General features: G+C 39.3%; 1 protein-coding gene across 1 annotated transcript; it reads right to left on the bottom strand.

The window, feature by feature from the left end:
• Positions 1-3,555: 3,555 nt before the first annotated feature.
• On the bottom strand, positions 3,556-4,288 carry LOC133795109 (predicted GPI-anchored protein 58). Its single transcript, XM_062232559.1, has 2 exons — positions 4,075-4,288; positions 3,556-3,815 (listed from the first exon to the last, which is right to left on the bottom strand). The coding sequence occupies exons 1-2, from the start codon at positions 4,286-4,288 to the stop codon at positions 3,556-3,558; spliced, it is 474 nt and encodes a 157-aa protein (XP_062088543.1).
• Positions 4,289-15,465: the final 11,177 nt, after the last annotated feature.

Below are 15,465 nucleotides of genomic sequence, written 5' to 3'. Positions count from 1 at the left end.
CGAACGCCGAGAAAGGCACGATGAGTACATTCCCCCGATGCCAGAGGCCCCAGCAATCCCAGAAGTTGTTCAGGCTCAGATCGATGCCCTGAACCAGGCGGTGCAGCAGCTGGTCTGGGGGCGAACATCCCACATTGAGTACGATCGGAGGAGAGGCACTCCCTTCGTACAGAGGATTGCTGTGGCTGAAACCCCCATTAAATTCAAAATGCCAACATTGCCGAATTTTTACGGGTACGGAGACCCGGTATCTCACGTTAATAAGTTTGAGATACAAATGGATATACAAAAGGTGTCAGAAGATGCCCGCTGCCTCATCTTCCTGGCAACATTGTCTGACACTGCCCAGGAGTGGTTCTTTAAGTTCCCTCCTGCTAGTAAAGTATCATGGGAAATGTTCGTAAATGAGTTTTACGGACAGTTCTATGCAGGTCGCGTGCACCCCATTGAGGCAAACCAACTGGTCGAGATACGCTAGAAAGAGGGAGAGCCTTTGAAAGAATATGTTCAGTGCTTCATGCGAGCTGCAGCTGCAGCCAAAACTGTGGCGATGAAGGTAAGATGATGGCCCTCACTGCTGGGATTAGACGCCATTCACCCATTTGGAGCAGCCTCAGAAAGAATGGGGTAAGAAGCCCCCAAGAGTTCTTAGATCAAGCTGATCGGTACATCAAGCTCGAAGACGCGATTGCCAATGAAGGGAAAGCGCCAAAAAAAGACAAGGGCCCAGGGAAGAACCCGCCAAAGCCGCCAATGGGTCGGAAAAACCCAATGGCAACGACAAAGGCAACGGGAACGACAATGGTAGGAATGGTGGGAAGTGGGCGAACAACGAACCCTCGACCTCCGAGAATAAGCGCCCTAAAGGTAATTGATATGAACCAAGATTCACCAACTACACTGCCCTTGTTGAAAGCCGAGCTGAGGTCTACCAGGCGACTAGCTCAAGCGTGCCCTACAAATGACCTGCAGATATCTCCAAGAGAGATACCACAAAGTTCTGTCGTTTTCACAACGAATACGGGCATGACACTAACGAATGTAACCAGTTGAAGAACGAAATTGAGTTCCTGATAAGGCAGGGACATTTAAGAAGATATGTGCGAGCCACGGGAGGTTCTCAGTGAGAGGCTCAAGGTGGCAACGAGCCAGCGCCTGCACGCCAACGCTCGCCACCTTTACAGCCAGCTCCTGTGGCAGGCACCCTACTCACCATCTGCAGAGGCCAACATCTTGCAGGAGATAGTGGGAAGGCGAGGGAACGATATGCTCGAACCCTGCGCCACGACCAGGACATCGAGATGATGAGTGTTGAGGATCGGGCACCAAGAAAGGCTCGAACAGAGGAGGAACTGATAACCTTCTCTGAAGACGACGCCCAATACGTGCGATTCCCACACTCCGATTTGTTGGTCGTAGACGTGAAGATTGCAAACATGATGGTGAAAAGGGTGTTGGTCGATACAGGAAGTTCGGTCAACATTCTTTACAAGTCTTCACCAAAAAGGATGAAGTTGTCCGTTAAGGACTTGGAGCCCTGGAACCAAACCATTTATTGTTTCTCCGGAGAAGGGCTCGCCCCAGCAGGTTCGATTAGACTCTTGATTACAGCAGGCACTGCACGTGCTAATAGGACATTACTCACTACTTTTATAGTAGTTGATTGTCCTTCGGCATACAACGCTGTAATCAGGAGACCAATTTTGGTTGACCTACGAGCCGTCACCTCCATATGGCATCTCGCTATGAAATTCCCAATGGACGCAGGGATAGGATGCGTATTGGGAAACTAGAGGGAAGCAAGGGAGTGCTACAATGCCTCGATCACCAAGGCGAAGAAGGGTGTATCGAGAGACGCCACTGGAAAGGAGTTGCAAATGGCGACTGATGTTCAGGCCCACTCAGGTGATAATCTCACCAAATAGGGCGTTGCCCAAAGTGAGGATAGGGACTTAGATCCTCGCTTTGGGGATTTTGAAGAAGTCCTTCAACCAGGCACCTATAAACTTGCATGCTTAAACGGAGATCTCATTCCTCGCTATTGGAATGGAGAACACCTGTGCAAGTATTACCAATAAACAATTCTTCTTAAAGAATTGGCTTGTATTAATTTTACTTTTTACAAGTTTTGAAAAAGGATTGGTCATCTCATGTGACCAATCGCTTATAAGTGTAAGATCTTATTGATCACTCGTACAGACATGTTTCATCCATTTATTACGAGAAATATAAGGGACTGTGCGCAGCCAGTCATTTCTGGCCAATTATTGTATTTATTACAAGTATTTTCTCATTACGTGTGTTGTTTTACTGTATTATAATTCTAATTATATTGCTACGAGCAGGTTCTGGTCAAGGCAAGTGACACAAGACCTAAAGCTCCTCGATCACTTGGGGGGCATATAAGGTACAAGTAAGCAAAGCATATCATTAAAAGGTATGTAAACACATGAGAAAAATAAGTGAAAGCATGATAGGGTACTTAGAGTATTTTTCAAAATTTTGTTATTTTGTTAAATCAAACCAAAGTGTTATGCTAAGTTCGGTCATGCGAACAGATATTATAATAAAATAAAAAGATGTTATAATATCAAAAACGAATTAATTTACACCGTGAGTAGAGCTGCTCGGATGTATTTGTCTGATTAAAAGGAAAACAGCTGCCCACGCAGCAATAAAAAATTGATGTCTTTACATTACGACCCGTAGATGAAAAAAATAAAAATAAAAATAATAATAGACTACAAAGTTGGAGGATCTTGAGGGGGGTCCTGGTCAACGACGTATGTAGTTTCATTGTCCGCCCTATCCATGCTGGTCGCCAAGGAGATTTCAGGCGAGGCAGAAACCCGTGCCCTCTCCTCTTCTGCCAGTCGAGCAACGCAGCGGGCTATCTCGGCTTGCCTTGCGCGCTCGGGAAGGTATTTGAAGTCTGCCCCTTGGTTGTGTTTCTAGAAGTCATAAAAACACTTACTCGTGGCATCCTTGTACCTTTCCAAATTGCTGGCATTGGCTTTCTCAAGCTCCTCGATCCAGCCCTCCAAATCCTCTTCGAGCTTTTTAGCCGCGCGGTAATTGACGCGGTTAGACTCCTTGAAGTTGTCTCTCTGCTCGATGGCCTTATCTAGAGCACTCGGCTTCTACTTCAACTCCTCAGCCAGTTTGCTCTTCTCCTTAAGCACCGCTGCAAGCTGTTCAGCATATTTCGCTTCGGCAGCTTTGAGTTCGTCAACATGTTGTTGCTCCAAGGATTTGGACTTCTCGGTGATAGCACCCGAGCGTATCCGGTCGGCGGTAAGGGTTAGAAATGCCTGCGGTCTGAGCCAAGATTAGACTAACAGTAAAGTATACAAGAAGCCGTATCCACAGGAAAAGATAACTTACACTGGAAAATTCATTTAAAGCGCGGGTTAGGATCTGGTCGACATCCATTGTCTCAGTCGCAGCCATCGCCTCTCGGAAGCGGTCATGCTTCACAATTTTCGCGACCCTATCTTTGACCGATCTGAAGGCATGACTTGTTATGTCGCCCCCGGTGGAAGCAGGACCAGCCTGCTAAGTCTGGTCGGTTGGGGCCGCTGGAGATGGAGTCGACCCGGCAGGAGCAGGGGGTGTTTGCTGCTCATGGGGAGAAGGTAGTTGAGTTGCATTGGCTGAGGGTCCGTCCTCTAGGAGGCCTGCAGTTGGAGGCTTCTTAGCCTGAGGCATTGTATTGCTTTCCCCAGGATGCCTCTTGCTCGCTTTCTTTTTGCTTGAGGGAGCTGCGGGAGCATCAGGGGCGCTGTATAATTCGAACACGCACTCGGAGTCCATAACTGAAATAGAAGCAAACATTCGAGCAGTGAGACAGTATAAAAATTAAATATGTTATGTCAGGAAAAGAAACAGAAAATATTGTAAGTGAAATACCCGAGCTACCATTACTGGTCACTACATTATAAACTCTACTAGTCTTATACTCACTCTCTGGAATGAAGAAGGATGAATCTAAATTTGGAGCATACTTAAAATTGTCGTCCTCTTCAAATAAGTGATAGGGAATTGGCAAGCTATTTAAAAGCGAGAGATCAGTACAGTTCTCGTCCGAAGATTCGTTGAGGGGCTCGAGGGGTTCGGTGGCTTTCTTTTTCCCTTTTCCCTTTGGGGCATTGGGAGCGGCAGCCCGCGGGGTGCTGGAAGGTTCCCTGATTGTTACTCCGGTGGCCCTCCTCGGAGGAGTTTGTTCCACGTCCAGGTGCTGCTCGGGAACTTCTCCACCAGTACCACTCCCCGTTGTTGAGTCCCTCATGTCCTGATGAGGGGCCAAAAGGCCGACCAGCCTAAGGTTAGCCTCTGTGACGAGATGTTTGACGCTTTTCTCCACGTCAGTCATACTGGCCAAGAGGGCTGATCTCAACTCCATGTCTGGAGTGGGGTCTAGTCGCAGCCATGGGCCTGAAAAACGTTAAAAGTCTAAGAAAGTGTGGAGGAAACACTAAATAAAGATTAACAGCCAGTGGTACAAATGTTTTACCTCCTTTAGCAAAGGCCAAACTGTTCGCGATCATGTCGGTCGTAAGAAAATACTCCTGGTAGTACCTCCCCACGTTCGATATGTGAGTGGGTTCGGTCAAGAAGGTGCGCCCAGTCTCCTGGTGACAAAAGTGAAAGAACCCCGTACCTTTTTGGTTAGGGTTGGATTTGAGGTCGAACAAATAGTTAACCTCATGAGGAGTTGGCACGAGCCATTTTTTGTGACTGTAAAGGATATAGAGTGCTGCAAGCATTCTATACCCATTGGGAGTTATTTGAAAAAGGGCGACTCCAAAATAGTTGGCCACCCCTTGGAAGAATGGATGAAGAGGCAAGGTAGCCCCTGCCTCAATATGGTATCTCGACCAGGCGTTGAAGGTGCCTCCGGGCAGGTTTGCCCGTTGGTCTTGGTTGGGTCGAACTAATGTCACCCCCGTGAGTCCATATTTCTTGATGTAGTTGGCGATCATCCTGATTGTCACTCGGCTTTCAGAGACAACATACCATTCAACATCTGGTTGAATGGCATTTCAGGGCTGAGCATGAGCTTGGATATTGGGGTCAGGGATATTTTCTGCTCGACCACTGGTTGAGGGAACTTCAGCTCAAGGAGCAGGCTGATTTGAAGGATTGGGAGTTTTCTTTTTTGGGCCGTAGTTTTTGCTCGAGCCATATTTTGGATAAGGACGGATGGAGTGTTTGAAGTGGCACAAGAAAAGGGAATGTCAGGTAATAGCGATGATGGTTGCTCCTCGTTCTCAAGCAGCTGAGCCAATAAGTCATCGTCAATGGGTCTTTCTCCTCCCCACGGATCTTGCATGAAAGCTGCGAACAGAGAAAGGAGGAGATAAGACGCACAACTTAAAAGCTTGTGTTGAAAGTTGGAATAACGCTGCTCGCGTATACGACCAGCAGCATTCTAACAGAAACACTAAGTTATATACGAGCAGTTTGAAAAACAGATTGAAAAGCGGAAGTAAAAAGTTTTTTGGGAAAAAGTTTTTCGACTCCGAAGGGGCAGGAAAAACCCAGTTTTTCACCTAGCTTAAAAATCAAATTTTTACTTCGATTTTATGCCCTAAATCTACAATCTCGACTACCAAACTGGCTCCTAACTCATACGAAACAATATTTCACTACCCTATTAATCATCTGTCAACATGCAAACAATCCCCATATATTTTCGGCCAAGAACATGAAGGACTTCAGAGATAAAAACACGCATAAGGCAGTTTCGAATAACAACTAAAAGGATAAGAAAATTTGTGAAACTTACTCAGATAAAGATTGAAGTCCGAAGATGAGAGCTATCGGGCGTCCGAGTATAGATGTCTGAAAGTTTCTGGGCTCTGGGGCGTGAGTTCTTCAACGTTCTTCAAAAAGGCAAAGGCAAGTAAAAGGTAAAAATGGTAACTTGAGGATTATTTATGAAGACCAAGGCACGATAAAAGAGGCAATCATGAGTTACTTTTTTTCTAAGTATGGGGAAGTGGAATGGCCGTCGGACACACTTTTGGGAAACTGAAAGGACCTGATTAGACTTGATTGGTCACGTTTTACGAGAAGACATGGGCGGTTCTGACAGATTTCGTGGGGCATACGAAAGGTTAGTTTCCTAAGTTTACATATTGCTGGTCGCAATAAATAAACTTGGGGGCAAATGTTTACCCAAAAAAGGTCATTGATGATGTGGCAAAGATTACTTACACTTGGATTGACACGTGGCGGGATTAAAAGGCAGAGGTGCTGTTCGGCTATCGACCAGAGGCGCGCCTCCTTGTTGGTGTTAATTTTTGTCACGACCAGGCTGGTCGTGAAGCCCGATTTATTTCCTTCTTAGGTTGTAATCTAATATTAACTGCATTTGAATATTTCTTCATAATTATCCTTGATACGCGGTTATTAAGGATAAGATATGACATGTTATCATATGTAACCCTCCTTGAGCCTATAAATATGCATGAAATAGCTCAAGGAAGGGACTTTTTGATTCATGAGCTTTTTTGCTTAAGATTGAGAGAAAAAGAGCTAAGGTGAGTTGTACCATCTGATTGTATTACACCTAAGGTTTGTGAAACTCAAGAACCCTAGTTCTTTGATCACGACTTTAAGATTTTGTAATAACAATATCATAAAGTGGACGAAGGTCATTACCAATCACTAGGGCCGAACCACTATAATTCTTGGTGTTTTTCTTTTCCATTAGATCATCTTTTCAAGTGTCGTTTATATATCCTATCATATACTTGACTCCGTGTCATTGGCTAATTTGAGGGTCAACAAGGGGTTTACCCTATTTTTGCCGCTTAGTTCGGCGGGTTTGTAAATTTGAAACAGTAATGACCAATTTGAGCTGTAAATAACTTGTAAAGGTTTTTATGGGCCCATGAATAGTTTTATGTATTAAATAAAAAATATCCTTTCCTTTTGATTGGTTTTCCACCTTAGCCTGTTAATAACACTAGAAGCACATTTTTAATCAAATGACTCGGGTAGCGAGTCAAATTTCTGGTTCACCGTAACTGTTCTAGGGTAACCAGGGCGTTACACTAGGGTTCTTGAGTTTCACAAATCTTGAGAGAATTACAATGGAACGATGGATAATTGCACTATAGCTCTCTTTCTCTCAATACTTAGCAAAAAGATTCAGAGATCAAAAGTCCCTTCCTTGAGCTATTTCATGCATATTTATAGGCTCAAGGAGGGTTACACGGGCTAATGGGCCATATCTTTCAACCGCGTACCAAGATAATAATGAGGAAATATTCAATGTAATTATTATAAGATTACAATCTTAGAAGGAAATAAATCAAATCATACGACCAGCCTGGCCGTGTCTAAAAGTTAAGCCCTGACAAAGCGATGTGCCTCTGGTCGATTGTCGAACATCACTTCCGCCACGTGTCAACCACATGTGAGAAATCCTTGCCACGTCATTAGCAGCCGTTTTTTTGGGTAAACACCAGCCATCTATCTCTTTACTTATTTTGATCTACACAAATATACTATAAGGAGTGAGCTTCCAAGCCCAGTAAGGAAAATACAACCATAACAAACATACAAACAATATTCATACATATCACAAATATTTCATTATTCAATAATACCATAACAGCTACATATTACTATAATAACATTTTCATACAAAGAGAATCACTATCATACATACATTTGTTAAATCATACACATAAACTTAATATTGTCATAATCATATTAGCTATAAACAAATGAGTCAAGTACTAGATGAAATGTTCATAAAGTTTGGGCATCCGAGCCCTTTGGACATCACTTAGGTCCATCTTACAGTTTTGGACATCACTTAGGTTCATCTATGAGCTTCACTTAGGCCCAGCCACATGTATCCGCTTGTACCTGAAATGTTAGTATCATAGGATTTACTTAAAGTCATAATCTAAATCTATCTAATTTTCCTTACCTTGAGTGTGGATAAAAATGAGTAAAGAGATTGCTCTTAGTTACTAGTGGATCACGCCCAACACCTTATACACAAGAATAAAGACTACAATTAGGGCCTAAAATATAACATAATTTCATAATCTAAAACCTTTTAGAAACCATACCTTAACCTTTGGAACAAGATAACCAAAATTCTAATATCCCGAGCCTTTGAGAGAACAATTTCTTGATTTGAAATGACTAGGGTTTGAAACTTTATGGTGCGACGGTGTCTCAGCTATAAAAGAAGAAAATGGTGACTTGGGCCAGTGTATGTCTAGGCAAAGTGAGGAAATAATGATGGTGATGGTGAATGAGGCTATGTTTTGAACACTAGAGAAAGGAAGAATAAGAAATTCGAACATCGCTAGGGTTCTTTGTGGTTTTTGCTAGGTGGAGTGTTTATGAGAAAGTAGAAGAGCTTGAGAGAGTATAACCTTGCTTAGCAAATTTTCAAAATGGAGAGCTTGGTAGGATTATAGTGTGTGAGAAATGAAGAGCACCAATGCTCTATTTATAGGCTTCTAGGCTCCAACTCTTCCCTTGATTCTCTCCATTATCATCAAACCAATTTTTAAATTTCAAAACTCCCTCCTACTAGTTGGTTTCGGCTATACCTATTCAACACCCCATTGAAATGCTAAGCCTTCTCTTTTAATGTCACATACACTCTCTAGTATAATCAAATGGAGTCAAAGTCCATTCTTGTTTCTTCTTAGTCTCCCACGCCTACAACAACTAATTTCAAATTCAAATTATGTCAACAATCTTCAACCATCACACTACAATCTCTACCATAGTTTTTTACACCACATTCATAGTTTTCTAGCTCCATTTTGCAAGCTTCTTTTGACACATAACTCATTTGAATTCAAACAAGTCTCCACACAACCTATATCAATTCAAACTAGTCAATCTTCTCCTTCTTTCATGCTTCACATGCTGCCCTCATCTTGGTTTTCAACCAAGTGAATTTTCGGTTTCTCAATGCAAGCTTCTTACGCCACCTAATAAATCAATTTTGTAATATGCTAAAACTTCTAACTGGCTACACTATAGGGATTTCGGCTATGCCTTATAATTCAAATAAATAAGACTAAACTTGATGTCATATGCATACAATATTTACCATCAATATAATGTTACATTTTTTATTAACTCTTATTTTCTTAAAGAAAAACTATACACTAATTAATCATGTGTTTCTAACTTCCAAAAAATCAATAAACTTATATAAATAATAACCCCAATAATTATAATTATCTAAATTACAATTATTTACTAAATCATAAAATCATTGATTATAATATAAACATTTCTAAAGAAATCTTTCTAATTCCATAACTCAAAAATAATATAATCGTAATTAGTTAGCTTTTTTATTTAAAATATATTTTATTATTATTTTACTTTTAGAATAAAAAAATAAAAACAATATAAGTTGATTAAACTAATATTCATAATAGTAAAATCTAAAAACTTTAGCCAAAATCAAACATAGAATAATTTTAGTAGATTTTGTAAAAGAATTTAAAAAAAAAAAACTCCAAAAATTTGACATTTTTTCATATACTTTCACTACAAGAAAAAATACTTTTAGGGACAACACTATCTGCTGTGACGACGTGTCACCGCTAATAGTAGGATTATTATATGTGACAATACTATGTCGCTGTCGAGAACGGATTTAGAGGCGATGCCTAAGGGAATTAGCGGTAACTCGTCGCCATTAATACTCGTAAAATACTTGAATTTTTTAGTGAAAAAATGAGGAAGAAATTCACGGTTATTTTTTTGCTAACAGTATTAGCAACAACATTTGTCGCCTCTAATAATACTGCATATAAAAAAAACAGTGTCTACTTCCTCATTTTTTCTCTGCCTCCCCTAATTTTTCCCACAAATCTTCGCGAGACCACCCCTTTTCCAACCTTCCTCTGACCACCCATGGCCCCCACACCCCCCTTCCGACCTCCCACGACCCCCATTGACACCCACTCTCCCTTTCTCCCTCCCCTTTCTCCATTCCCTCCTTTTTCTACCCTCACTCTCATCTCATCCCTCTTTCTCTTCAAGTATATGTATAGTTATATATATATATATATTTTCTTATATATGTGTATTGGTGAATTGTATATCTATATAAATGTTTTTAGATTTATTATTTTAGATTTTTTTTTTGTTGTGTGAAATTTTAGTTCCACCATGAGCTCCCTCATTCTCTCTCTCGGCATAGTCTCACTACCTTTATACTCAGGTTTGTATCTCTGTATTTCTCTCTTTTTTTAATTTTGTTTTGTGTTGTTCTTTGTTTTTTATTATGTTATATGTCAATATGTTAGTTTATGTTGGATTATATGTTATGTTAGTGAATTAGTATAATTTGACTATATTTTAATTAATTGATGAATTATAAATATTGTTTGTTATATTCTGGTTGTTTTGGAAATTTTTGTGTATTGTAAACATGGTTTAAAATTTTTGGGTGGATTATTTGGATAGAATTAGGACAAATTAACACATTTTGTTTAAATATAATTATTAATAAAATTAAAATTTAACAAATAAAGTAATTACTTAATTTAATTATCGGTAAAGTTACTAATTTTAATAATGAATAATAACTAAATATTAAGAAATAAAATAATTACCAAAATATTAACCATTAATGAAGATATATTTTAACAAATAAATTAATTACTTAGTTTAATGAATAATAAAATTTAACTTTAAGAACAAAAATATACTATTTTTGTTATGTTAATGAATTATAATGAATTATTGATGTAATATTTTAATCAAAATTTGTTATACTAACTTTGTTTTCTATTTAGGAGAAAAAAATTGGTGTAATTTTTGGAGCCCTTTCTTTTGGATCCTTCTATTATTAATAGGTATGGGTTTTATGTATTTTTATGTTTATGTATATGAATATATACATATATATATATACATGTGTGTGTAATATCTGCTTCTACTTGTAAATGTATTTTGGTAAACTGGTTTGGGTTAGGGTATTATATGGTAAATTCTATGTTCTTATGTGTTTAATTATACAAAGTATGATATGCATGATTTATGGTATGTTTATTTTATGTTTTCCGTCAAGCAGGTCACACACATTAGTTTCTACAATTATTAGGGGCCAAGTGCGATAGAAATTGAATTGTGGAGGTCAAAGTAGAATTATGAGTTTTGTGATAGAAAGTGTAATTATGAGAAGTTAAAACTATTAGTTTTGGATGGAAATTACAATAAAGAGCTTAATTAATTATTAAGGAAAAGTTAGAGGTTGGGGATAGTAGTGTAATTTGGTTTTTTTTGCATGATTTAAATCAGATTAAATAAATAATTAATAAAAGAATAGGTTTAGATGTCGTACAATTCTTTCAGACCTATGGTTTTGTGATATATGAAAAGGGAAACAGACCAAGAACAATCTCTCGTTCTTAATTTGAGTTTTGAAGCCTAAGGTGCTGGAGGAGATCATTAGTTTGGATTTTTGAAAGGTTAGGAGATCTCATAAGGAGCTTTATTGTTTAAGTATTTTTGTCATTTCTAGGTTTTTAAAGTATTGAGACTGTTTTTATTGTTTCTAGGATTATGAATGTTTACTATAGGTTTTGGATTGTTGGTATCTGGGTTCCAAGTGTTAAAAGCATATTAGGATAAACGTTTTGGTGCAAAGTTTTGAGTCCCTTAGTGTTTTGGGATGTTTGGGGTCGAAATGGTTGAGAAATTGCAGAAATTTATGGGTTTTTTCGCAGTGGCATCACTGCTCAAGTGGATGATGTTAGGATTAATGCCCTAAAATCATGTAAAGATATTTTATTGGTTTTAAATAAAAGTACAATTTTATTATATTTGAATGTTATAATTATTATCTGAATTAATTATATAGTAATATCAAGAAAATTCCCTATTCATTCATGAGAATATGATCTTGTATTAGTACGAGATAATTAAGATCATATATAATGAATAAAATAGTCAATAACATATTAAAGTATAGAATATTTAATTGTAACAACCCAAAATTACTAATAAGGCTTAAGGGCCTTGATTAGTGTGCCAGAAGAGCATGATTGGTTTATGTGTGATTTAAATGATTTAATGCTTGATTATGTGATAAGCATGCTTATATGATTATATGGATATGTGAGATGCATGTTTATGAGTATTGGTATGCATGTAGGCCCTATTTAGCTTATAGGGGCATATTTGTAATTTTGGCCTGTTGAGGGCATATGTGTGATTATTTGTGATAAATTGTTGAGACCACATTATTATGTGGATATATTTGCAGCATATGGCTCGAGACGGTCCTAGTGAGCGGTTTGGCGAAATAGTCACGACGGGGATTTATACCCGACTCGGGGGAGTCTGAGGGTATTTTCAAGAATTTAGGAGATATATTGGTGATTAATTTGATGACGGGATTTAAATGGTAAATATTAGGAACACTTGAGGAATTAGTGGGAATTGGGAATAAATGACCATTCTACCTGCAACGCCCTAATCTCCAGGGACCGTTACGGTGTGCATTTTAAACAGTGCTAAACTCGCTAATCGAGTCATTTGACCATAATCGTGTAACTAAGTATGATTAACAGTTTAGGGTTAAATTTTTTTTATTAAGATACAACGTTTCACTAAAACGTTTAGTGTAGACATTGGGATCACAAAAATATAATTTATAGGTTAATTACAACAAAAGATTTACAACCAGCCGACCTAAGCGGTATAATATGGTTTAACCCTAGTTCCTCTTTAAACCCTCAGCCGTGACGGTCGTGCAGCCGCATACGTACACATCGTCACCTAAGCTTTCCAACTCAAGGATGGTCTAGTTTTCTTTTTCCTTTACCTGCACCACATAGCACGCGTGAGCCGAAGCTCAGCAAGAAAACTCAATATGCTCATGAACAGTAATAACATGTCACTAAATCATAATAGGCATGCCTAGCAATAATAACCCTATTCATGCAAGCAAATAAGTCCAAATAATGGTTGTGAGCCCTGACCTTTGTATAGATGATTTATGGGCCCTGCCCTTTATATAGATGATTTATTAAGTCATAATGAAAATAGATGGCCAACGTGTCCATCTAAAATAAGTGACTCAAATAAGTGACAATTAAGTCACACACTGGGGGTGTGTACCCTAATCAGATGAGTGAATATCACTTTATGATTTTGGTAATCATACTGGGGCTTGTAGCCTAAATCAGATGAGTGATTAACACTTTGAGATTCTTGTAATCATGCTGGGGCTTGTAGCCCTAATTAGATGAGTGAGTCACACTTTGGGCTCCACACCTTAATTATATAAGTGACTAATGAGCGAGTCACGAACTTGGGCTCAGCACCCATAGCCATGTGACGTTGCTGTCACTTGAGCCTTTTTGGCCCTGGCTCTAAGTAACTAGCCGTTAGACTAGACAACCGCTTTTTTTTTCATCGAACTTGAGATCGGTCAAGCATTAATGTTCATGATGATTCATTCAATGCTTATGTTGATTAGATCTAATCATTTCGGCTTGTGTTGAACACATCAATGTCATTCTTGAGTCTTAAGCTAATACCATACGACTCGTGCCGATTTCTGACTCATGGGTCAGTGCCATACACAAGTAAGCAATGCAACTAGGCATATGTCATATGTTAAATATTCAAATGTAGGGCATTCATCATGCTTACTTAACAATCACTAGCATAATGATGATCATGAACATTTACAGAGACTCAAGCTCTGATCAATCTCATATTCAATATTCATGTTATGCCCTAATCACATGTATCTTATGCATCACATGCATCACATACTAGGTGCATTTTTCTTACCTTTGGTCCAAGCACATGTTACCAATAAACGAGCCACAAGCACAATCTTGCTTCCAAGCCCATAGCGATATCCTAGTCACAACCATAAACGGTGTTTCAATGAGTTCAAGTTCTAAAACCCAATCCCGGGACCAATCCCATGTTCTCGAGACCTCCAATCCCACCAAGCAAGGTGGTGGAATCATCCCCCGAGCCCTCGGGTCAAAACCCCAAACAGTACCAAAAAACCACATTTTGAAGGCTGTGTAGCGCTACAGCGCTACCTTTGGGCGCTACAAACAGACCCAACTCCCCCAAACAGGGTACCTAGCGTTGTAGCGCTACCACCCTAGCGCTACAATGCCCAACCCAGAAATATGGGTTCTTCGCTTTGTGTTCTTCGTGCTCTTCGAGCTTCAAAGCTCCAAAACCGACCCCAACCTATCCAAATCTCAAAATGAAAGTTCCCAAACATCCTAATTTCCCAAAACCAATAAAACCCAAGCTTTAATTCATCCAAAAACTCATCAAAACACAAAATCCAATCCAAGCCTAAAAACTTTAAAAATTAAGAACTTAAAACTTAAATTACCTCTGTTTATGTCGTTTCTCGCTAAATCCCCCAGCTAATAAGCTTCTAATCTTTCCTAGAATCGCAATGCCTTGATCCTCGCTTGAATTCGAGTCCTTGAACTCAAGTTTTCTTTGAAAATTCGATCGAGAGACGAAAAGGAAACGGAAGGAAAAAAGAACGTTCTTTTATAATTCTAACATGTTACTTCAAGCTTAAGTAGCCTCAACCAAATGCTAATGCTCGGGGTCCTGAAAACGCCCCCAGGGGTAAAATAGTCAAAACTCCCATAATTTCTTCTTGATCTTCCTAACTTTCAATTTATCATCAAATATTTATTCCCATTACCCAATATCCCGGTAATGTACTAAATACCCCTTGACTCACTCCGAATCAAGTATGTTGACGCGGTTCTTCGGCAACAGATAATTAATAGAATAAGGAGTGGGATTAGTGCTAGATAATGAACCGTAACAGATGAATGATCTCAAAGTAAAATGGTGACACGAATACTTTTTTAGGTGGTTCAAAGGTTAAAATCCTTCTAGTCCACCAGCCAATATTATTGCTATCTTTCTGATATCATTTTACAGGGTATTTCTTTACAAAATAGAATCCAACCCCTTGCAACTCCCAGGGTCTCCATATTTATAGGGAGATGGCACTTGGGGGTTGGCAAGGGGGGTCATCCCGTGACCTTACCCATCATGTCACTTCTGTGACATTCATGATTAATTCCTAAAACCTGACAATGAAGTGTGGTCTAATCAATAGGTAAGGGGGATAATGGGCCGCATGGCCCAACCCAGTCGTGGGCGCCTGAACACGCACGTTTATGATGCGTGTCCGAGAATTCAGGGATGGATCAGGCACGTGATGTCTGATATATGCACATTTACATTGCGTGGTTGACTTTATAAGGGATCAGAGGTGCCAACTCAAGTGTAATGCCCCAACTCCAGGGACCGTTACGGTGTGCCTTGTAAACAGTGCTAAACTCGCTAATTGAGTCATTTGGCCAAAATCGTGTAACTAAGTATGATTAGCGGTTTAGGGATTAAAATTTTGGTTAAGATGTAACGTTTCACTAGAACGTTTAATGT

Source organism: Humulus lupulus, chromosome 8, assembly GCF_963169125.1.
Source record: "Humulus lupulus chromosome 8, drHumLupu1.1, whole genome shotgun sequence".
NCBI classification, from domain to species: domain Eukaryota; kingdom Viridiplantae; phylum Streptophyta; class Magnoliopsida; order Rosales; family Cannabaceae; genus Humulus; species Humulus lupulus.
The sequence above is the reverse complement of the archived record's forward strand: the minus strand, read 5'-3'. Positions and strand labels throughout refer to the sequence as shown.